General features: G+C 39.4%; 1 protein-coding gene across 1 annotated transcript in view; it reads left to right on the top strand.

Annotated features, from left to right (window-relative positions):
- chd1l (chromodomain helicase DNA binding protein 1-like) overlaps positions 1–3,018 on the top strand; it is a 35,524-nt gene extending 32,506 nt beyond the window's left edge. Inside the window, exon 25 of the mRNA XM_080833154.1 lies at positions 2,585–3,018. Coding sequence (XP_080689280.1) covers positions 2,585–2,707 — 123 coding nt within the window. The 3' untranslated portion in view covers positions 2,708–3,018. The remainder of the gene's footprint in view (positions 1–2,584) is intronic.
- The last annotated feature ends 22,487 nt before the right edge of the window (positions 3,019–25,505 follow it).

Below are 25,505 nucleotides of genomic sequence, written 5' to 3'. Positions count from 1 at the left end.
CATTGGGATCCCTGGCAAGAGCATACAGAGACTGCAATACATCCAGAACAGCGCTGCCAGGATCCTGATGAGGGTGCGTAAACACGACCACATCACCCCCACCCTGAAAGCACTTCACTGGCTCCCAGTCCCACTCAGAATTGAGTTCAAGGTCTCCCTCCTCACCCACAAATGCCTATACGGACATGCTCCCCCCTACCTCAGGGAACTCCTCTCCCCCCAGACCTCCTCACGCTCCCTCCGTTCTGCATCTGCAAACACCCTTCAAGCCACCAGAACTAAGCTCTGCACCATGGGTGACCGGGCTTTCTCCTCTGCTGCCCCAAGGCTGTGGAATGCCCTCCCTGACCATCTCAGGGCCCCACAGTCTACTGACGTTTTTAAAAAAGGCCTAAAAACCTATCTTTTTTCAAAAGCTTTCTGCTAATTATGTTCATTGTTGTTGTTGTTTTTGTGTTGTGAATATGTAGCACTTTGAGATCTGTATGATGTAAAGTGCAATACAAATAAAATGTATTATTATTATTATTATTATTACATGTGAGCAGCTTTTACTGTTGATAGAAATGGATGATCCCATGTTGTAGATGTAGAGCATGCTCTTGGCATCCTTTCCGGTATATTGGATGTTGGAATTTGATGCAGGCAACCTGGTGAAATGGACTTTAAAAGTATAGTTTCGGATTGGTGGACTTCGGGAATATAGCCAAGAAACGTTACTCGCGATCTAAATAGAAGGGTCAAATACATACATTTCCCAGCCAACATGGGAGCCTTGACATCTACAGTGAAACATCTTACGCAAGTTAGGGTTATTACAGTGCATGAAATGCCCTGTATTGTTATTCCTAGGCATTTTCTTCTTCTTCTTCTTCTTCTTCTTACCTTTTTCTGCGATTAATTCAGCCCGAACCGTTTAACGTAGAAACTTCATTCAAACTTTGTCGCGTAGGTCTTGTAAAGGACACTTATGCTATGTATTTTTCACTTTTCTAAACTTTATACTTTTTAAGATATTAAATAAAAACGAATCTAAATTTTCCCATTGACTTACATTGGGCCATTATGACATCATAATAGGGTCTTTAAACTGGCTTGCACCTGTGCTCCACTGACACCTGCGCCAAATCCAAGGAACCTTTTCTCTGTCCCTCTCAATTTAACTGTAACTAGGAACATTAAGACACCTTCCATTCTCTACTTTTTTCTCTCTCCATCTCTCCATCTTTCTCTCTATCCCTCTCAGTCTACTTTCTCTCACACTCAATCTCTCTTCTTCACTCCATTTTTATCTCCTTTTTTCAATATTTTCACTCTCTTTTTCTCTTTCACTCTTGTTCACTCTTCTTTCCTTCTTCCACTCTTCTTTCCTTCTTTCACTTTTCTTTCCTTTCTTCACTCGCCTTTCTTCTTTCCTTCTTTCACTCTTCTTTCCTTTCTTCTTTCCTTCTTCAACTATGATTTCCTTCTTTCACTCTTCTTTCTTTTCTTCTTCCACTCTTCTTTCCTTTCCTCACTCTTCTTTCTTTTCTTCTTTCCTTCTTTCACTCTTCTTTCCTTCTTCCTCTCTTCTCTCCTTTCTTCACTCTTCTTTCCTTCTTCCACTCTTCTTTCCTTTCTTCTTTCCTTCTTTCACTCTTCTTTCTTTTCTTCTTCCTTTCCTAACTTTTGCATTTCATGCACTGGTATTTCCTTCAGGAAATGCATTTTCTAGTTGTTTTAACTGTGCGGTAAACCTGGGTTTATCAATGTTAGGTAGTAAGCAGTGCAATCTTGCTAACTAGCTGGCTGCAACTTGCTGATTTTTACCTTGCTTTTAAAATACTAGAACTATGTTTGATCCCCATATGCAGTTTTACTCATTGACTTTTCCTAAAACCGTGTAATTCACCACATTTAGGGGAGTTTGTTTTGAATGTGGATTCATTAATGATGGTTAGCAAGCACATGCAGGTCTCAGCAGGGACGGGAGGAAGAGAGGGCCGTGGGAGCTGGGTTAGAAACGTGTCCCTAAGGGCCTTACACCAGCACACTGCTTTCTGAGGGCCGTACACCAGCACACTGGGGTGAGAGTAACGGGATCGGTGAAGGGAGAGAGAGACAGGGGATCGGTGGAGGGAGGGAGAGAGAGAGAGAGAGAGACAGGTGATCGGTGGAGAGAGAGAGAGAGAGAGGCAGGGGATCGGTGTAGGGAGAGAGAGAGACTTCTAGCCAACTTCTAGCATAGGTCAACCTCACAGTTGATTGTTCATCTACAGCTTGTTGCATTATTTCATGCATGAATATTATAAAAAAGACATAATCTCTAAGCATTTACAATGTAGACTTGACTGACACATCTTTTAAATCAAGTAAGTAGTCAGGTGTTCTAGGGGGTTGTGTGTGTGAGGGAAGGGGGGCGCTTCAGGGGCCTATAGATCATCACTTTATATGGTACCTGGAAAATCAGGAGGTAGCATGGAATTTTTTTTCAAGGCAAGCGTGGGAACCCTGAGTGGAAAGATTTGCTAGGCGCCCGATCAGATTGTATTACTGGAACAGCTCCCGGGTGTGCTTCCTATAAATCATGTGTCTCTCCTCTCAGGAGCTGCGGGAGCTTGTGCAGCAGTACCCTCAGGCCTTACCTGTGCAGAAGACCTGGCTGGAGTCCTGTTTGTCCAAACAGAAGAGGGTCAACACCTCCTCTTTCCTGCATAAGCTACAGTGATCCTTGACCCCCCAGCTTATTTATGGTTGAATGAAATCAAATTGCAGTGGTATGGATGAAGTTAGGCTTCATGAAATGGAAATAAAATTATACTTGTATTGATATACATCTTAGACTTATTTGTCACTGAAAGTGTGTCACACTGTGTCAAAAGCTATGTCATAGGAGCGTAACTGAAAAGATACAGTGATTGCCAGATGTGGACATAATGTATAAAGGATGCAAGCCAGTAGAACAGTGTCAGGTAATGGAGCCGTCTCGCGCTACTTAGTTAACAAATATGGTGGTGATGTGTTACTTACATGTACTGTGATTAATTATTTAACCTGTAAAGCACCTTGAGACTTCTTTGTATTTTAAAGTGCTTTATAAATAAAATCCATTATTATTATATGTTGCTGTTTTCTATAAAAGTGTGTAAGCTAACACATTGCAGAGCCTATCACTGGTGATCAGAGATAATGGGTCTTGATTTCAGTCCTGAGAGCAGATCAAGGCTTGCATGCTAGGCACAACAGGGTCCATGATACAGGCAAGACATGATTAGTGTCCAGTGATGAGGATGGAAGTTATCTGGAGGTTTCAGGGTGTTACCACTAGGGCCCTCTGGTGGACAACTGAAGCTGTGACATTCGGGTACGGTTTAAGCTTAGTGTAGAAGTACAAACATTTAACATGGAATACAGTTGAAGGCTAAACACCACTCCCACAAGAAATGATTAAATTAATAATGACGTTTCTTTTTTGATATGTCAAGTCCTAGAATACCAAGCAATGTGGCATTAGTTATGTTTAATTCTGCAACTGTGCGTATCATGAAAGATCCAAGCTATAATTTGTACATGTATGGGGCACTTTCATGCCTAAATATAGCTAACAAAGACATCTTAGGTACTCCTAACCTACCGTTACCTCACTTTGATTATTAAAATATCTATGTTAAAGCACATAACGTTTTCAGAAGTATAAAAGTACTTTTGAAAGCAGTTAGTCTTGTGTAACCTACATCTGCCATCAAATCAAAGGAAAAGGTGAAACACTGTCTGCAAATAGACAATGATGAAGTAGGCTACCTTCGCCGGAAGTCAAACCCTTTCCACAGGCGGTCTGATCATCCATCAGAGCTGCGCACAACTTCAGATGAGCGAGTGAGTGTTGACTTGCGACTGTAGAGGAACTGTACACTGAACGAAACAAAGGATCACTCAAATAATTCAATATCAGTTATTGTGGCATGTTTGGACCGACTAACCACCGGTCTAACAGTTATACGTTACAGAATGAGGTAAGTGTTTTATAAATGGAATCGCATTCATTTTTTCTACCTGCATTATTGGAATTGCATCAAATTGCTGCTTCCAACTTTCATTCTCTGTTCACTGGGCCTTTCTCTGTCAAATGTTGTGATAACTAATGGTGTATTGTGTTTAGTGCGTTTTATTTACAATAGGGAAGAATATTGTTATAATATTATAGGGAAAACGTTTGAGTTTATAATAATAGGCTATTACATCGCGTATAGCCTACCGGGGAACTTCACTTTGAACTTAGAATACATTTGCAAGTAGTCTAACATGGTTAACTTCTATGAAATACATGGATTAAAGTTTGAATCAATAATATTTGTGTTCATGTTTAACAGAGTCAAGAAGAGCACTTTGAGCTGCATTGTTTTTGTAAGAAAGGTGCTATACAAATACAGTTTATTAGAGACAGGCCAAACATCCTCATCGCTTACTGATATAATCAAGTGCTCGTTGACAGGAAACGCGCAAGTCTTGATAGTGTGTAGTTGTTGAAAGAAGCAAGGAACGCTTCTTTCACTTTTTACGGACCTAGAAGGCTACTTTGAGACGCAGGTGAAATCAAAGAGGAGTGTGGAAAGTTTGACTGTTTTCTGTTAAACAAGACGGAGTCATCACTTTTCTATCGATGGCTTTAAGATACTTTGCCCATTTTATGTAGGCTATATAACTTTGCTATACGAACACATTATATGGCCATGTAGGCCAAACGACAAACATTTAAAACGCACGTATGTCTCTCTCTCTCTCTCTCTCTCTCTCTCTCTCTCTCTCTCTCTCTCACCCACACACACTCACAGACATATAGGCTACACACACATATAATACGCGCACACATCTACTGTATTTATAAATATATTTACATAGGCCTAATGTAAGGATAAAATCATATTGTTTCGCTATTATAATTGTATATCGCATATTATGTTGTAGATTATTTATAAAAATCTAGTCATTTGCTATTTTGGGAAAATAATTGATTGCCGAACCGCTCATGACAACGTGTTGAATCTCTCTTTACAATGAGTGGTTTTTATAGCTGCTTATGCAATGCACGGAGTTGGTTCACACTGTTTATCTGGGTAATTTTTTGGTTAATTTCCTCTGGCGTCACTCACTCTGTGGTTGTTCCGGTGGCTTCCCCTAGTTTTGACCTTAGCTCTTGCTGCCATTGCATCATTTTCCGACAGAAAAATTGCTGCCCCAGTTGTTTTCACAGGAAAACAAAATAACTTTTTATGATGATTATCTTCTAAAATGTTTCATTAACCTTCCTCAGTCCAGTATCCAATTACCTTTCTACTTCTACTACTGTATATAATTTAACTACTCTTCCTCTTCCATACTGTACAATAACATGTGTAATAACAGTAATACTAACATTATCATCCTCAACATCACCATCATTGTCATTTGTCTCATTTTAATGCTCGCCTGGTTTTAAAAGTATGGTTTGTCATTTCCTTTGAAAACAGTTTACAACCCATCTGTGTATCAAAGATAAGTCTGTTATTTGTGATGATATTATGTGTACAACCATTGTAGTTTCATCTGGTGTTTCAATATATAATCTATCAGATAATTATATATAGTTAAGGGGAACCATGTAACTACAGGTAACGTTTTAATATGAGAAGTAACAGGCATTGTTGTCAAGCAGAGTACCATTCCAAATAGGTCATTTCCTCTCCCTATATGACACAACTTTGACACTTGTCCAATGTATGACAGGGGCTAGTTAGTTAGCCTTTAAGACCTGTCCTTATATCATCTCTTTTCCAATTCTGACACTAGGTTTCACATATTTTGAAAAGATGTAAATGGCCTGTGATACACAAATAAGGTTCATGAGGTTATTGTGTGTCCCTTTATGGCTCTGTTATATTTAATGCATTAGTTGTTTACTAAGTGTGTATATCCACTAGATGCAGTGTCCATTTTTTTTCCTTTAATATGGTAAAAACACCACAAACTCACTGGTCATTTCCCATCTTCCCAGCTGCAGTCCTCAGCCACAGTCTATCAACTACCCCCAAGAGGACGATGAGACTCTGAGCATATATGGTACAGTGGATAGTGCCTTGGCCAGCCATCAGTCAAAACAGCACAGTCTATCCTCTAACAGCTTTCTCTATGAATTCCCACATGCCACAGTGCAGCCTTCCAGGAGACAGCGTGGTGCCTCCAACCTTTCTTTTACCAGTAACTTCAGCAGAAACTCTGGCACAAACTGCTGCCACGTAAAGTCCAGCTATGTCCCGTACCAGCAGCCGCTTGGACTCCCAACAGGCTACAGCCAGCCGACGCCGTTCCCAAGCCGGATGGAGGCGTCCCTGAGTACCTTCGACTCGCACAAAGGCGTCTGGCGCCACCCAACGCCCGCCAGTGACGTCTCTGTGAATGGCTACTCAGTTGGAGCTCTGCATTCCTTCATGGTCTCTGGAGGTCCCTCCACTTACCCGTCGGAGAGGAGCTACTCCCTGCCCCACTGCAGCTCCCTGCCTCTCCCAGGGAGGTGCAGCCACGAGCAGGACAGCCTGGAGCAGCCGCACTCCCTCCACTCCCTCCCCATGCCACACAACCATCACCTGTACCCCCCATCACCTGTACCCCCAGCCTGCCGTCCCTCGTGCCCTGTGGAAGTGCTGGTGATAGACCCGAAACCCCATGAGGGTCCTGGGAACCACAGACCCTACAGGCCCTTCTGTAAGTTGTTATGTGGTATATGTGTGTGTGTGTGTGTGTGTGTGTGTGTGTGTGTGTGTGCGTGTGTGTTTATACGTGTAAAATGCAACAGATTCAAACCTCTCTTATTTGAAAATGTCTGTAAAATGGTCATGATTGATGATTTTCGGATCAAATCAGTTACCGCACCCAGCTTAAGGAGAACAATTAGCAGAGGTGGCTAGCGTATGTGGTGCTGCTGGGCTTCTTTTTTTGTGATACATTTTTTATTGACACCATTTATGCAGTTAAGACATTTATGCAGTTACGACATGCAAGACAAAAGTATGTCAGACCGTTTACATGCTGCTGGGCTTTTTTTTGGGGGGGGGGGGGGGGTTGTTTTTTTGTTTTTTTCCTCCATTACACACGGCAGAGGTGGGATGGTGTGTGGGAGAGGGGTTGTCCCTAACCTTTTGGCAGTTGCCCACCTTCATATGTGACCTATACTAATAGCAACCTCTGACAATAACAGTGAATACCTTGATAACACAAACTAGTCATTATTACAGTTAACAACTGACTGTTTGACATATAGCAGCTTGATAAAGAGCAATAATCACAGACCACTTTTGCCTGGCAACGAGCAGTCAGTGCTTTGAGTGTGATGTCACTGAGGTATCTTGGTGGGATGTTTGGGATGGACTGTAGGTGGTGTATATATTGTATATATTGTGCCAGCATTCAACAGGATACTAGCTGGTCCAATCTCAGGTTTTCACACTTTTTGCAAGCACAGCCCATAATTACACCCACCAGCAATGAAGATGAGCACTTATGTAACTTATGTTCTTCCCCTACCTGCTCCAACCATTCTCTCTCTCTCTTTCTCTCCCTCTCTCTGTCTCTCTCTCTCTCAGGCACTAATGGAATCAGACCTTTACACAGAAACTGCATTCATAGGTGATTTTTATGTTCTGGATTTTTTCTTCTCTTTCTGAAAAGCAGTATATAACCTGCTAATTCATTTAAATGTATTTGGTTTACCTTTTAATTTCATCTGTTTTTAACATACTTTGAGCTTCTTGGCTTGAAGCAGTGAGTTACATGAATGAGAGTTAAGCGAAGAGGTATGATTATGATATAAAGTTATTATTTTATACTTATACTTGCATGTGTTAGGCATGGCAGTTGTCCTTGATAACAGCGATATCTGCTTTTGACTTGTTTGTAGAGACCACACTCCTGTGAACCCTGGACTGAAGTCGGACACAGCCAAGCTCTCATTCGAACAAAGTGTGTATGCAATGCTACATCAAACAGTTAGAACTGAAGAAAGTATGTGGTGATATATTTACAAAGTTACACTGCGCAGGGCATTAGATGTAGCCTGGCCATTACCAGCCTGTGACTCCATTTCATTCCGTCTTTCAGTCTGGGCCAACCCAATGCATTTTGGTTTCCGAGATGGGCGGGTGCTTATCTTGAGGTTTAAAATCATTGGAGTTCCCTTAACCAATCAGCAACGTTTAGTAAGCATTCGGTAGATTAAACTCTTCCCAAAGCCAGTTGGGAGAAGAGCTACGACGTCCTTTCCAATCATAAAACTTACAAGAAAATACTCTTGTTCTCCTTTTAATTTTCTGATGTTCTCGAGAGTTGAGACAACTTTTCCGATAGCTTTTCGTGTCTTTTCCTCCAAGGCGAGTTTTGCGTCACAGCTCTGAACTGTTCGCTGATTGGTCCTACAAAATTTTGAGCCCTGGAGACGATTGTCAACGGGGTTAGGCCAGACTGAGTATGAGCTTGAAATCAATTCAGGCGGAAATATGTAGGCTGGTGTCACCAGGCTACATTAGATGTACATATACATTAGATTATTTAGACCATGATCTGTATAGCCCCATTGTAGTACATATATAATGTATACATTAGATGATTTAGACCATGGTCTGTATAGCCCCATTGTAGCACATATAGTATACATTAGATGATTTAGACCTTGGTCTGTATAGCCCCATTGTAGCACATATAGTATACATTAGATGATTTAGACCTTGGTATGTAAAGCCTCACTGTAGCACATATAGAATATATCTTACAGTAAAAGGTCAGTCTGTACTTGGTTAGAATGTGTCTTTCAAATGTTCAGAGTCATGTGTTTACTGTTCCTACCAGGGTGTTGTTGTGGCTGCTGAAAGATTTGAAATAACCATAGATATCACAGATAGAAATATTACTGTCACTGTGGATGAATTCAGTCAGTAACTGCACCTTACAGAAATTATATCATGACTTTATATGAAGTGTGTGTCTTGTGGCACAGATTGACTCTTGGGCCGAATGGAATTTTTAAGTTTGTTATGTTTTGTTTGTTTGTTTTCTTTTCATATCTCGTTGATAAATATAGGAAAGGTGTTTGTCACATATGTGACAGATAATGACGAACATAAGAAGGAGGTCATCAAGTTTGTGGCATTGCTGAGGCACAATGGCTTCTTCACACATGTAAGACAGTAACATATACAATAGTTTGGCATACTATAGTGCAATGCTATGTTGGTCTGGCACAGTCTTCTATACTAACGTATTATATATTCAATACAATTCAACCATAAAAGTCACGTGCTTCAACTCTGTGAATATATAAGTCACATTGAATTCGATTAAATTGTATCAGATTACTCATCATACCATTCTTGTAATATACTAGAAGATTGCCTTTAGTTTATAACAAAAATGATATAATGTGCCAATTCTTCTATTTTTATAACAAAAATGATATCATGTGCCAATTCTTCTATTTTGTCAACAGTTTGGTTTTTTTTTTAAACAAAGAAATTAAGTATGTTTTATTGGCTGTTTGTGCTCTGCACACTCTGGGGTTACGTGTCAGATCTGACGTGTTTATAACAAAAATGATACCATGTGCCAATTCTTCTATTTTTATAACAAAAATTATATCATGTGCCAATTCTTCTATTTTGTCAACAGTTTTTTTTTTTTTTTAAACAAAGAAATGAAGTATGTTTTATTGGCTGTTTGTGCTCTGCACCCTCTAGGGTTATGTGTCAGATCTGACGTGTTCGTATGATCTTTCCACAGATTGACGTGTTTGAGCAGCAATACAGAAGCATCAACAAGATCGACTTCATGGAGCGTTACATCAGCGAGGTAAAGCTACGCACACTTAGCAACACATTCTCTGCATGACAGGGTTGATTGAAAGTCCTTAACAGTCATCACTACCACCACCAGCATATGTTGGTTCACACCTTTGTTCTTCTCATCTCCTCTAGCGAACGCAATCTCCTTACTCTGTCAGTGCAGCCCCAATTTCCCAGTCACTGTGTTAATGATCAAGGAAACATAATGGGCATCTGATTTCATAAAGGCATATAGTAATGCTGTGATATAATACCAATTGTATTATATTTATTATACATGTATTGTTAGATCGCATGCAATGAGATAATTCATAGAAACCTGGGGCCGTATTCACAAAGAATCTTAGGGCTAAAAGTAGCTCATAAGTGGCGAATTTAGGAGAAACTCCTAAAAATAATGGGCGTGTCAGTCTTAAATGTAGGACTCCTAATTTTTTCTACTAAGAGCAATTCACAAAATATTTTATCCCTAAAAGTAGCACCTAAGTCTAGGACAGCTTAAAACTCCTCATGAGGACTCCTAAGTCACTAAGACCTATTCACAAAAAATCGTAAGATGGCTGCAGCCGACTTGGAATTGATAAAAGACATTGCTTAAACCGTGAAGGTATTAATATTGTCGTAGAATTAGCGCGGGATGCAATGACGCCTTTAAACAACGATGTGTCCCGAAGTGAAATGTTTGGAAACATAAAGATAGGCTATTTGGCTTCGCGGAAAACGCAAATGACGACACTGGGGATCATCATTCAGCCGTTTAATTCATCAAACTATCAACGCACTGTAGACCCCACATCATCCAACAGTTGGATGTACCGATGACTTGTGCATTTCAACGCAGAGCGGTCTGCAGCAGGTTTTTGAGAACTTACCAGCTGGATGCCGCTGGGGTGACAGTGGCTATTGGTCCTGGGACCAGTAGGCTTTCGCTTAGGCTATACGTTTCACGTTCGTTTCGCTTTGATCAATTAAGATTGGAGGGCTTAAAGGGCCGCATGTGCTGATATTTGAAGTGGTCAAGGGCTGGAAATATAATAGCCTTACAGTTTGCTGGGTGCTTTAATTATTACTGCCTTGATTACATGCAATTGCCATATTTTATATTGATCGCTGTATATTTCTCTTAACGTGCAAAGTGTCATTCCCGTTGGATGCACAAACTTGTCATCATGCGTGTGCATTCTGCTAACTGCACTGTCCATAACTATTTAATATGACTTAATTTGAAGCCTAGGTTATTCTCTTATTTTCAGTCGATATAGTGGGATTGTTAGAGAGACGTCACGAATGAGTTTTTAATGAGAGAGCCTGTCAACAACCAATCACCGTCCTCACCCCTTCTAAACTCGTGCATGAGAAGCGACTTCATCCATAGCAACGGAGTTTTTATCTTAAGCTTAGGAGTTGGTATTATCCTTAGTATGAGTAGGTCTCAGAGCCGTTGTGAATCACTTTTAAGAAATTACTCCTACGTAAAAGGTTTTAGCGCGAGTCAGGATCACTCCTAGTGGTAAGATAAAAGGCTTTGTGAATACGGCCCCTGGAGCACATTTTTTTTACCAGTCTATAAATCGCTCCATAGTCATGCACCTGAATATATGTCAGGCATGCTCTCACGATACACACCCAGTAGATCCCTGAGGTCCTCTAGCACTGAACTCTTAACAGTTCAAAAAGCCAGGACCAAGAGACATGTAGAGGCAGCTTTTAGTTTCTATGCTCCCAGCCTTTGGGATACTCTGCCAGGGGACCAAAGAATGGCTGAAACTGTAGAAACCTTTAAGTGAGATCTTAAGACGTACCTCTTTAATCTCCCCTATTATTTGCTGTGATATTAATCTGTTCTCAGTGGTCTGTAGTGGCTCGGAAGAACATGTGTATGTGCGTGCTTTGTAATATGTTTGTACTTCTCATTAAATGTTTTTTTTCTATCCCTCTGAAAATTAGTATCAAACATTTTAGAATACAAATTAGTACTTGTATCCCCCCCCTCCCCATTTTCTTCTGTGAAGCACATTGTGTATTGCCTCTTGGTATGAAATGCGCTGTATATATTAAGTTTGGTTTGATTTGATCTGATTACTGCAGGCTGCCTTATTTGTATGTAAAATTACACTTTATCTATTACTAAACCTTTCTACCCATTTGCCTTGATGTGATTTCAGAAAGACTATTTGATTATTATTGTTATCAGTCCAAAGTACTACACCACAGTGACAAACACAAAAGACTACGTGGAAGATGATGAGACCTTGAACACTGTTTACATCCATAAGCAGGTGGACTACAATACGTTCTTATTCCTTTAGGGTTTTCACATTGTGTCAGCTAAACATATTGACATAGAAATTTACTTATTTATCATGTAAATACTTTGAGTAACTTTTCTAATTATTTCAAAATACCATGTAGTCCCAATGTAGTTCTTTCTTTGTTTTACCACTAATGTTTCTTTGTTGTTTTGTTGTTTTTGTGTTTTTTTAGCTTCAGAATGAATTTATTCAGAATGGCTGCAAAAATTTCAGGTTTATACCTATTCTGTTTCCAGGAGCTAGAAAGGTGAGCCTCAATCATGCAGCTTTCAAACATGTTACCAACAATGTTAATAGCATATTAATGTTCATATAATTGTTTATGTTTGTGTATGTTTGTAAAATGTTATGAGTGCTCATGCTTGTTTTCATGTTGCAATATATGAAAAGTCAATCAATTGGTTGGATTAAATTGATGGAAAATTACACAGTTCACAAGCATTAAACAGAAGACACAGCCATAACCAAATGGAACTACAAGTGGAAACCTTTTTCGTGATAAGGAAAATGAGGAATCTGTGGAAGAAATGGTTGTTGCCTTGTTAGGAGATAGAGACGACCATAACCGCCTAGCAGGGCAGTTTTAAGGACAGGACAGCAGTCAGCCTAGATTCTCCAATAATTGGTCAACTGTAGCAAGCCATCAATCTCCCCCAAGCAGGAGCGATCTCAGTTGGAATCTGTTAAACTCCGTAGTGGACTGTTACTGTAGAGATGGATTTCAGAGCGATAAAACAGCAATTGAACTAAAATGCTTAATCTGTTTATGTGTAACAGCAGAATGGTAGCCTGGATACCAGACCGAACCCTGCCCACAAAATGTTTTAGTCTGGAAGTTCGGTCTGGCACTGCTCCGTTGGGGAGAAATTATTCCCGGTCGAAAACATGACAGCCAATCAAATTGTCAGGGCGGGCTTTATACGTTGATGGACAGATGATCGACCATAACGTAATGAACTACGTCACCAAAGCTTGAGTTGAATTAACGGTAGATTCAAAATCGTACCAAGATGGCGGCGTCTCGGGAGCCTGTTAGTGGGAGATATTTTATGTGAATTAAGCTATCTACACGACTTTTTGATGTAGACATTGACTCGGTTAGTTGTTTATGTGCTACACGAATGTTGCAGAGAATTGTAGGTCTTAAAGGCACCCAGTGCAACTTTATGTAAACATTCAATGAAAAATAAACATTCAATTTCTAGTCTTTTTTACACGTAGTAAGTTTCAATAACTCCATACCATTACATATCGTCATTCAAGGAGCAAAGATGAGACGTCGTTGTGTGGTGAGAACTGATAGAAAATCGTAAACAACAACAATCGCCGGTGGGGAGAGGCCATTTTCCATTGACTGGAATCCTGCTGTATTTATTGTAGGTTACAAAAAATAAAGAAAATGGCGGCGATTGTTGTTGTTATCGATTTTCCAACAGTTCTCACCACACAACGACGTCTCATCTTTGCTCCTTGAATGTCGATATGTAATCGTATGGAGTTATTGAAACTTACTACGTGTGAAAAAGACTAGAAATTGAATGTTTATTTTTAAGCCTCGAAAGTTGCACTGGGTGCCTTTAACTGAAACTCTCTAGACCATTATTTGTAGGTTACTGCTAACCCTTAGACCAAAAATCCATCGAAACACATAGTAGCTAGCTAGCATCACTGCTAATAAGTATAACAGATGGTCATACTACGTTGCTCTGATTGGTTCTAGGTATCCAATTAAGCGAAAAGGCATATTTTTTCCTGGTTCATTAAAACACGCCCCATAATCACAGCTCAATGTAGCAGTATCAGACTCATATTCTGACTAGAATTATGAGTATGACATCGTCAGGCTAGCAGAATGGTAATGTTTTGGCTCAGGGAGGCAAGACTATTGATCATCATTGGGTATTTTTCCTAGTAATCAATAGCACCAATAGTGTTTGTCTTTGCAATGGCTCTGGCCAGATCTCAGAACAGGTTTTTACACATCCATCGAGTTTGCCTCTCCAATTATCATTCCATGCACTTATTGCTGTTCATTTTCCACCTGTTTCAACCTGCTCAGCCAATCACGCTTGACTGAGGCGATTTGAGTAATGGCCAATGTCTTAACAGTGTCATGTCCCCGGATGGCTTCAGAACACGCACATTTACAGCTGGCCCAGGGACCGAGATGACATCCTGCGGCGGCTGATGCGTGTGGAGAAGTACACCCCCCCACCCATCGGCCCTCTTCCCACCATCGTCTCGGTCCCCATCTAGCTCCCTCTATAGGCCTGGAGTTTAGGGGACACTCTGCAGTCGGCCATACCAACAGTGGCCTTTCATAAACACTTACCAATACTACATCGAATTAAGTTGGAGCAGCATCATCTCAACTGAGTACTGATGGACTGGTTAACCACTAGTGATCTGATGTGTGATGACACTTGCAAAGGAAGCTCAGTGCTTGCATGATTTTACTGCCATTAGAGATGAACCGGTTTAACATGTGTAATCTTTCCCCTTCACTTTCAAAGCTGCCGTACCCTTAAGGCTACCTAAGATGGCCACAAGCCATGGTGATCTAACAGGTTTCCCTACATACATAAGCGTGCATTTTGTTTGACTGTTGTTTTACACACATCTTTAGGAATGGAAAGATTGTACATGATGTACGTGTGTACATAATGTTTTAAAAATGTAATAAAATATCCTAGTTTAATGACTTGTGTAAAGTGTTACAGAAGACAGAATGCATTATGTAATAACTTTCTGCACATACCATCCATAATTAGCCTGTTTGGGACAGTCTCTACATACACTGTAAAAAAAAAAAATGTAATAAAACAGAATTTCACTGTTTATTTTACAGATTTTTTCTGTATTTTTAAAATACCATTCAATTTACAAAAAGAGACTGTGATTTTACATGACAAATGTAAAATAGCATGAAATCACTGTAACTGTGAAAACACAATACTTCTGTTGTTTTACACAGAAAAAACCCATTAGAAATACGTTTATTTACTGTTGTAACACGGGTAGATGAAATCAAGCATTCTGATTGGTTGAGAGTGAGTCACTCAAAAATATCGAAACTGAACAAAGATGGCGGCGTGTAGCCTGTTAGTGGGAAATATTTTATGTGAATTAAGCTATCTACACGACTTTTTATACGTCTACATTGACTCGGTTAGTTGTTTATGTGCTACACGGATGGTGCTTGGTATTGGTGGTCTTAACTGAAGCTCTCAAATATTATTTTAGGTTGCTGATTTCGCGTAGACCAAAACTCCATTAAGACACATAGTAGTTTAAGCTAGCTAGCCTCTCTGCTAAAAGTATACCGTTAGCATACAGATTATGCTCTCATACATGTATTATGTCTATGCTCTCATACGCCTCCCGCATTGAGGCCGATGTAGGGTCTGCGCGCGCCCAAATAGAACATTCTTGCACTGGTTACCACGGAGTTTCAACACTGACACGACAGCAGAAGACTAAAGGTAAATGTCTTTGTACTTTAATTGAGTTCTCAAAAATAAAAAGCTTAATACCCTGGCATTGTATTTGATGATGAAAGGCTCATTGTGTATAGGTTGTCGTGCTGTCATGCTGGTGTGCTGAATGGGGGCCGTAATGTGAGTGTAGCCAACACCATATGAGGCTCTGGCTAACTTTGACTAGCTAGCTTGCACTGACAACCTTCAGTTCGTAGTCGTTAGGTAATGTAAGCCATAGTAGCTAGCTAAGGTAACATTAACAGTTCAAGTTAGCTAGCTAGCCAACCTGGATAATTTAATCTGTAAAATGGGTTGGCATTTTGTATTTGCTATTGAAAACATGCAGAGTGAGAGAAAGTAGAAACCTGGCTAGTAACATATTGCGTTTTCTAATGACGAAGGCTCTTTTAAGCACATATCATAGATACTCTTTTGCCATAGCTTTAAGGCTAGCTATTTAGCATATCGTGTTGGCTAGTTTGCGCCATTTTATATTATAACCATAGAGCAGGGGCAACGCCAGTGGTGGAAATCAGTTTTCCCCAAACCCTTTTCTCTCGAAGCACAATCTATGTATTCTATGGGGGAAAAAGTCTCACGGCACACCAGCATTACATGTTATTGTGTTGTTTGGTTGTGAAATGCCTTTTAAGTTTAGTTTGTTCGAGTTCCCCCCCCACAGACAAGGCACAATGGAATCGGGAGCAATCTCCTGTGAACTTGAATTCATAGCTTGAGTATTGGTCATTGTATTGTCTGTTCCTGACCTGCTACATTTTCTTTTTCTGTTCAATTCTACAACAGAGTAACCAGCCTTGAACGGTTCAAATAAAACACAGTTCGGTAAGGTTTTTTTTTTTTTTTTTACTGTAGTGAATAATGACTAAAACCTTGTTTTTCTTCTCTTTATCAGCAAATGGAGGCTAGCTTTTTAAAAAAAATACTGGCATCTATCTACCTAGATGGCAGAGAGATCTGCAAGATAGTTACCACCTAAGAAATGCGAAGGAATTACTTGATGAATGAAAATCTCAAGATGGCCTACCTTCTGAAGTGTATATATAGATTGATTTCTCATGTATAATGCCGACTTCAATGAGTTTATTGATACAGATCGTAACACAGACATCAACGAACTTGATACATTTCAGTTATTTTTTTCTGGACGGGTTCTGAGCTAGCGAACGCAGAAATTCAACTGATATGTCCGGTAAGGCTGTAAGATAAGAAAACTTTGGTTGAATAGTTGTTGCTAATTTTTTAAGTAATTGTGCAGTCCTGTTGAAAATATGTGTTTTAAATGTTTGTTTAGGGATTTTAAACTGCACCAATGGCTCATACATTTTTGCTTTGGTTTGTGTTTTTCTCCAGCCTCCTCCCCTGCCAAGACAGACACATTTTCTACCTTCCCATGACAGGCTGGACGACAGTGGATTGGAGGCACTCAAAGTACTAATTCAATCAATAGCTCCAAACATACTCACAGAATATGAGAAATCTGGTACCATATGCACAAAAAACAGGGTGCTACTTGTGAGGGTTGCTGTCAGCAATCTTGAGGAGAGATGAGGATTGTAAGTTGACGACACTGTCAAAGTGTGAGATTCAAAAGTATTGACAGTGGAGTGAAATTTGTTCTTATATATCTCATACTTAAAATTAATATTTTAGTCAATACATGTGAAGTGTGAGTATAACTGATGGCAATACATGTTTCTAATTGAAGAGTTCAGGTGCAAAAACCACTTCTGTGAAAATGTAGGTATGATATAAAGGGAAATATTCTCAGTGCCTACTATACGATAATCATGCCAGCTGTGTTTTTTCCAATTTACCACAAAAAAGGTCAGGTGGACTTCTGAACTCTTCAATGTGTGTTTAGAAATGGTTTGGTTGATGCTGTCTGTTATTTTCAGTTACCCATCCAGTGATGACAAGGTGCGTCACCACGTTTCCTAAATTGAGTGTCAAAATCCAGGAACACAATGAGGGATATGTAAGTGAAAAAAAATGATGTTTACCTTCCCACCCCACATTTTACTGATGTACCAAATGTTTATTGTTTCAGAAATAAGGGCCATTGTATTGTTGGTATTATTGACTGATGCCTCATGTCCACTCTCTACCTTCAACCCATGAAAAGGAACACTACTTTGATCCAGCCTCACACAGCGGATTCATTCATTTTTAGCTACGGTGAATCTGTCCTTTGAAGCCCCCCCCCCACCCCCCAGCCAGTTTGAGGGGAAAGCTGATCTTTTCCTTCGCAAATGGCAGATGAACATCATCCCTAAGCTAATGAAGGTTGCTGCGTTGGAGTTGTCTGAGGATCTGGAAAATCCTTCAACCACCAGGAACAACAGTGATGGTATGTTGGTTCGCATTCAGAAAGATAGGGGGGAAAATGCACTTATAACTTTTATGCAATGGATAATAACTGAAGCCAGTTTAATTGTTCAAGATGACTTAAAGTGCTTATGACACCTCAATACTATTTTTTTTTAATAAATAGAACGAAGGTGGTATTTCACAATCGATATATATATGTTGAGGAAAAATATACACATTTGACTAAAATCATCATTTGAATGCAGCGCCACTGAGCTACCGACTTCCCAAGCGACTCACTTCCACCCTGCGTTAAAAAACTTAAATTACGTAAACGGAGGTACTCTGTTGCACTTGGTCGCCATTTTTCCTGACAGAAAACACATTTTCTCAGGGAGCCACCGGCTATTTCTTAAGGATCAGTTGTAAATATGCCTTCACGGTGTGTTGCAGCATATTGCTCGAACGTCAGTTCCCATTCTTTTAGCCTTTTCAAATTTCCAAAAGACGAGGAAGTACGCGAGAAGTGGGTGCAGAATGTGTGTCGCACAAGAGTGCCTTCTCCAGCAAGCTTGAAATGACAACTAAAGTAATTTGCTGTGAAGTAATGCTGGGAGCATTGCTCTCTATCCATTAAATAGGGAATGTATTTCACATATGTGTAGAACCTATTTAGAATGGCTGACCTAACAAACAACAGCTGTGAAAGAGCTAAGAGACTGGAGGCAAACAGTACATCTGCCTCAATGAGGGGGGCGTTATACTTATAGCAGCGAGGCTAGCTAGCTACTATGTCATCACTGTCAGAACTCGGCTCTTCTGCTGGCTCGTCTTCCAGATACGGCTCAATGCTCACAATCACCTTTACAAACTGATCCGGATCGAAGTCTTCCTCAATCTCATCTCTGCTTGAGTCTGTTGCAGAAAATTGCTCAAAATTGCTGAATTCTTCACCCTCCATCGCTAGTTGTGTGGCGTTGGAACGAATGAAGTCTACCGCCAGGTGACCCTGTGATGTCAGTGGCGGTAGACTTCATTCGTTCCCACACCACACAGCTATCGATGGAGGGTGAAGAATTCAGCAATTTTGAGCAATTTTCTGCCACAGACTTCAGGTTTCAGGTATGCCGGCACTGCTTGTCGAAGAGCGTCGCGAAAACCACACTTTGAAATCGTGTACAAACTTAATTTTTCAATCATCGGGTTTACACATGACTTCAAAGTACTATGTTTTATGTATAGTCTTGATAATTATATGCCGTTTACCTTTTTTTTTTAGGTGTCATATGCACTTTAACCTTGTGTAATGGTAGATATCTAATTAGTGTGCTTGCCCGAAGGGAAGCACAGTATTGTTATCGTCAAGTTTTCTTTATTTATTCTCCCCGTTTTTCTTGCAGCTAACTACTCCTCGCCCGATTGAGCTAGAGACGCCATTCAAACACCAAAACGTCCGGCCCGATCCGGTGCAGGTTGCTATGACTTTTCGTGGCGGTACACCTTGCCACTCCTTTTTTATTCCTCTTTTTCATCCCCTTTTTTCTCCATAGACTTGCATGGCAGAACTCTGTGCATTATGACATCATAATAGGCTCATTAAACTGGCTTGCACCTGTGCTTCTCACTGACACCTCCGCCAATCCAAGGAACCGCATTTTCTCTGTCCCTCTCAATTCAACTTTGAAAAAGAATAAGAGGAACCGTATTTCTCTGTCCCTCTCAATTCAACTTTGAGAAAGAATAAGAGTAACTACAGTTTCTAACCTAGCTACCGTATTTCCACTTCGTTAAGGTGAGTTGAATGGCAGCATTTTCAGTGTACTGACTGAAATTTTTATGGAAACTGATAGTGTTAGTTAGCCGTAGCAGCTAACGTCTCCCATCCATGGGAGTATCCACTGGCAGTTTCAGCTAGCCGTAACAGGGGATAATTTTCCTTAATTCAAGTTGTGAAGTAAACCTTTGAAGTAATTCATGAATTTAGTTGTGTGGATATAGTGGGTTAAGGCTTGTATTCCTACTACGGTAACGTTAGCTATCCTAGCTGTGTTAAGCAGCTGTAATATCTGAGTACGGGGCTAAACGTAAGCTACCTAGACCTATACGTTGTAGATATGCAAAAGTAGCTTATACTGAAAGAATGGTTAACTTGTTAGCTCACCAGTTTATTTTGTTGCTAATGTGGTTGGAGAGGACCGATAGCGTGAGTTAACATTAACCCGTGTCCTGGGAGTAATGATTCATGAGAGACCTTGAACCATTAGGTTACCTGAAAAACGTTTGAGGATACCTGGACTAGGGGTGGGTATTGCCAAAGAAGTCACGATTCGATTCGTATCACGATTCACATGCCACGATGCGATTCTATCACGATGCATCGCGATACTTGAATTATTGCGATGCATTGCGATGCATTGCGATGCATTGCGATGCATTGCGAATTTTCACTGAACACTGTTAGAAAAAAATGAAGGCATTACCAGTGGCTGACTGGCTGTGTATGATCTGGATAGTGTGTTCAATTGATAACTCAAAGCAACTCAGTTCATACATAGCTGTATTTATTTAAACGACTTTTGGAGGTTACTTAACACAAATATTATTATTACTGGATACACTGCATGTTTTGTTTATGAATGACTTGTCGCAGTATCGCGCGGCCAGAAATGCTTGATGTTCGCCAACCATTCATGCAATTTAAAGGCACCGTATGCAACAATTATGCTTCAGGATTAGGGTTAGGATAAGCCAGTGGCGGTCCGTCAGGGCCTTCAAGGCCTTCTCTGCTGGCCTAAACATCATCAGAAAATAAATGTAATAAAATAAATTTAATTTTAATATTTTCTTTTCATAAATATGTATTAAATGATTCCCCATAGTCCATTATCTTCATTTCATGCTTCCAGCGTTGTTCATTTATGTTAGAGCTTTCATCCAATCATATTTCCGCTATCATGTGTTGCCACGCTCCTTTAAATCTTCCCAGAGAACAGAAATCTTCCCTGAGGCCTTCAGAATTCACATTGAAGGCCCGTGTACATCTGATTGGCTATCACAACTTGCTGTTTCAGTTCATTTAAGTTGAATGAACTAAAACAGACAGTTGTGACAACCAATCAGATTTCGAGTTGGCGACACTGGGCCTTCTAGAAGGCCCGGAAGATTTCTTTCCTCGTGTTGAACGTGACACGTAAACGTCCTTTGATTGGATACTGAGGCAGACCGGTGCAGTGCTTCAGTGCTCAGTTTAGCTGGCTAAAACGACGTACATCGGTTTCAATGCTTATTCTTCTAGTTGTTTCAATTGGTAAGACTAAATATAATTACATTAACCAACTCAAATAAATTAGTTTACACAAACTTGATAATTCCAGTTTTTGATACAATTACAACGCCATTTTCAAGACGGAACTTTCAAGAAAAACTGGATATCGTGAGTATGGGAAGTTTAATGAAACTGCTTTGCAGGTGGGACAATGCGATGTTACTTGTTAAACTTGTTAAACCTCACATTGAGTCACATAGGCTACTTTTGGTGGACTTAATAAAACTTTGTAGACTAATCCCTGAAAATCGCCTTTTATTTTTAAGTTGTGACAGTAATATCCAAGCGATCATATAACTTAGAGTTTACTACTCTTAATGTATTGTTAATACGGGTGTATTGATTTGAAATGCTCCGGAAATATTAATAAAGTCTGTTGTACTCGACTATGTTAAGGTGATGCAATGCTCACTTATACTGCCTTTCTGTATAAAATATACTGGTTCGAGAGCCATGGCGTCATAATGATGGTATTAGGAGGTGGATTCACTCAGTTTAACATCGTGTAGGACATCGCTGAAGGCCTAGTCGTGAAATGCACGGACCGCCACTGGGATAAGCAGTTTAACCTTAAAATAACAGCTTAAAAAAAATTGGGGCGCTACAATGACATTTAATATGGAGAATCGCGTCGTTGCCATTGGCATAGCAGGGTCGATAGGCATATAACTGCGTTATGTAGTTTTACCTGCCGATGCCCGCCGACCTGACTTGTTTACCTTCTGCCGATCTAGTAAGTAGCTTATTTGCCGTCTTGCTTAGTCTTGTGTTGCACTTGCTTGATGTTGTTGACTGTGTAAGGACAGTCGTTGAGTAACTAGTTTGTCATAATGACAAAGTCAGCACATTTCAAGAGATTTCGTTAGTTTTAGCTGCTAGCATACCTTTAGCGAATAGCTATTGTTGCATACGGTACCTTTAAAAAAAAAAAAAAAAAATTTTTTTTTATTTTTTTAATTAATAATCGATACTTGGCGTCAACAATCGATGCAGTAGATCGTGAAAATTAGAATCGCGATGCATCGTCATGACGATTATTTGGCACACCCCTAACCTGGACACAGCGTAGCTATTGTAGTGTGCTCAGTTTTCGAAAACTAGACTTAAACTAAGAAGGATAACTATGACTAAATGTGACAAACTAATATGCATTTTTGTCTTAAGACTGAATCTAAAATAGCTGCCAAAATAAACACTGATAGGGGACCCCTTAATCTGCAATTCATGGTTGCTAGCTCTAATCAGATGTACTAACTAGGCTTATAAGAGAAGACTAACTTTTAATGCCAACGAACACACTAGACCCTGTCACAATAAACGAGCAAACATGAGAGAAAAACAGAGCAAGCACACTCTCGCAGTTCGTTCACGAAACGCATTCTAGTTTGGATTCTAATATTTTCATGTAGACATGCTTTGCTTCAAAGCACTTCAGATGCTCACACACCTTCTTCCACCAATGCCATCAGGACGAGGGGCTGGATGGAGTCGCTGCAGTGTTAAATCAGCCATTTCCTACCTCATGGACTTTGTGCAAGTATGTTTGTTACTTATGACTTATTGGTTGCATCACTGAACCTCCTGATGTTGTGTTGTGGTCTCCTCCCCATGCTGGTTTAATAATGTAGTAATTCAAACGTTTTGTGTTACAGCCTAGAACGAGCATTTCATCATTGCTTGAGAATCCTGATTCATCGAGAGGCCACCAGCCTAGCATTGTGTGCATTGGACACCCAAGCGGAGCTGCCCAGCAGTATCTGATCGTCGCAAGAAGTGACAAGATTGCTATGCCACTTGGAGATGAAGGGCTGATGTATTGGGCCTTATTGAAAAAAACATTTACATTTGCAGTCGAGTTGGAAATGATATTAGAAGATATCAAGAGTCTGTGGATTTTTGTTTAGTTTTTTTTTTACTTTTTTTCTTTCATTTCCAATTCAGTTGAATTTGTTTTTGTTTGTTTCAGAACCAGTTGCTGTATGGTTACCTGTTAGTTATTTTTTTTATATATACAGAATAAAAATACAGAGAACGGGAAATTGCAGTTGTTCTTGTTCAGCTTAGTCTTGTTCAAACACAATTCATTTAAGCCCTTTTCCGACTGGCCAAAAACTGGTTTAAACCATTTAAACTTAAAATAATTATGGTTTTATTAGGTGAGTATAGTTTTTTTTTTTTAAAGTTGAAAGTGCTTTAAATATTCATTTTTTAAAACTTGTTTTTAAAGATTAATCAAATTATTGTTGTATACTATTATATTACATCTCATAAAAAATTATATACAGGATTTTTAAACAAATAATGCCTTTAAAACCAACTAATAACAGCACATTTCTGTAAATGTAAGCATTATTACTCGTATAACAATGTTAATCTACCATCTTCATGGGTAATTTAATTTAACAGCACATTTCTGTAATTATGAGACCAATAAATGGATTTAGTGTGTGAACAAGTGATAGAGAGAGGCATATTCTCAAAGGCTGAAAGATCAGGTAAGTGACTATACACTAAAAATTATAATAAACGGTAATTTTGTGGCAGCTGGGGCGCCAGAAAAAATACCGTAAAATGACATTAAATTACAACATTTTCACATTTTAAAACAATTAAATGACCTAAAAAAATGAAAAATAAATGTTGTATTACGAATAATGTTCGTAATACAATGGTTATTTACCATTTTTCTAGGTCATTTAATTGTTTTAAAATTTTGAAAATTATGTTATTTAATGTTAAAAAACCTGAAAATAAGGGAAAATCTTGGTAAAATTACAACTAAAAACTGTATTTTAATTACGGGAAATAACCGTATTTTTACGGTACAGTAATTTTCTGTTATTTCACAGTATTTTTCTGGCACCCCAGCTGCCAGAAAAAAAAACGTTTTTTTACGATTTTTTTTTTTTACAGTGTAGGCTTTCACACTCAAACTTCATTGTGTACAAATTGTGTAAAACGTTTTTTTCTCTTATAAAATAAGTGCATACCATGAGGCTGTAATTTATGTAATTATAACCTAGTAATTATCGGACTTGGTTATTCTGCGTATTATTTAGTTGTTTGTTTCCTGGTCTAGTGCCTTTCCCTTTTCTTGTGGGTGCAAATGCTGCAGCCTCTGCTTCTTAGTCCTGACCTAGCAGATGACACCAATTAGACATGCCACACATTTCAAACCTATTGAACTGACATGAGAAAGCTCTTCAATGGGTTTCGGAATGATGACTTAACAGGCTTGCTCATCATAAAGTCCATGATGGATAGCAGTATAGGATCATTGTCTTCTCCACCCTCAGCAATCACTGATTTACACATACACGCACACAAATCATTTGATCTGAACTAACCTTAGTTGTCCAATGGTGTAAACGAGCAATGTGCATACACAAACACACACACACACAGAAACACACACACACACACACACACACTCAAAATCAACGACCCCAAGGTGTTCTGTGTCAAACAATGATTTAGCTGTGAGTCTGTGAACTGTTACACCCTGGATTGGAGATGTAACTGGTCTTGTCTGTGTGGAGAACTTTAAAGAGTCAGGTAACAAAACAAAATCAGCCCGAAGTTTCATTCTACTGTACGTCAAAAAACACCTACAAGCGCATAGTATTTTTATTTCAATCATTTCAATCTGTTGAAATAACTACAATTTGTTCTAAAAACTTAAAAAAAAATGTTTTGCATTCAAATACACAAAATATGTGTGTGAATTTGTGTCTGTGTTAGTTCACCCTCCCCCTCCACACACACACACAAACACTCCTTTTGGTAAAGCTTTTTTGTTCACTTTGTATACTTTCTTACATCATTTCAATCTGTTGAAATAACTACAATTTGTTCGAATGACTTCATGGGATTTTGCATACAAAATAATGAACAGAGAACAAAATAAAATAGACAGATACTTCATATTAGATAATGTAGTATAGAGTCTTGCACTCAAACATCGTCTGCTGGCAGAGGAGGTTTGTAGAACCTTGGTCGAGTGAAGAATGCCATCTTCTCTCTGTGGGACATACAGTAGGACAGCAAGTTTAGCAACTTCTTGGATTTTCCTAGAAGTTGGTTCAGACAATTCTTCCAGCAACTGCCTAGTGCATACCATGAGGCTGTAATTGATGTAATTATAATCTAGTAATTCTCAGAATATTTAAGAAATTGACAGGTCTGGGTTACCTGAACGTCTGAACAGGCTCTGGCTCTG

This window comes from Sprattus sprattus, assembly GCF_963457725.1.
Source record: "Sprattus sprattus genome assembly, chromosome: 2".
Taxonomy (NCBI): Eukaryota; Metazoa; Chordata; class Actinopteri; order Clupeiformes; family Clupeidae; genus Sprattus; species Sprattus sprattus.
This window is presented reverse-complemented; position numbering and strand designations above follow the sequence as displayed.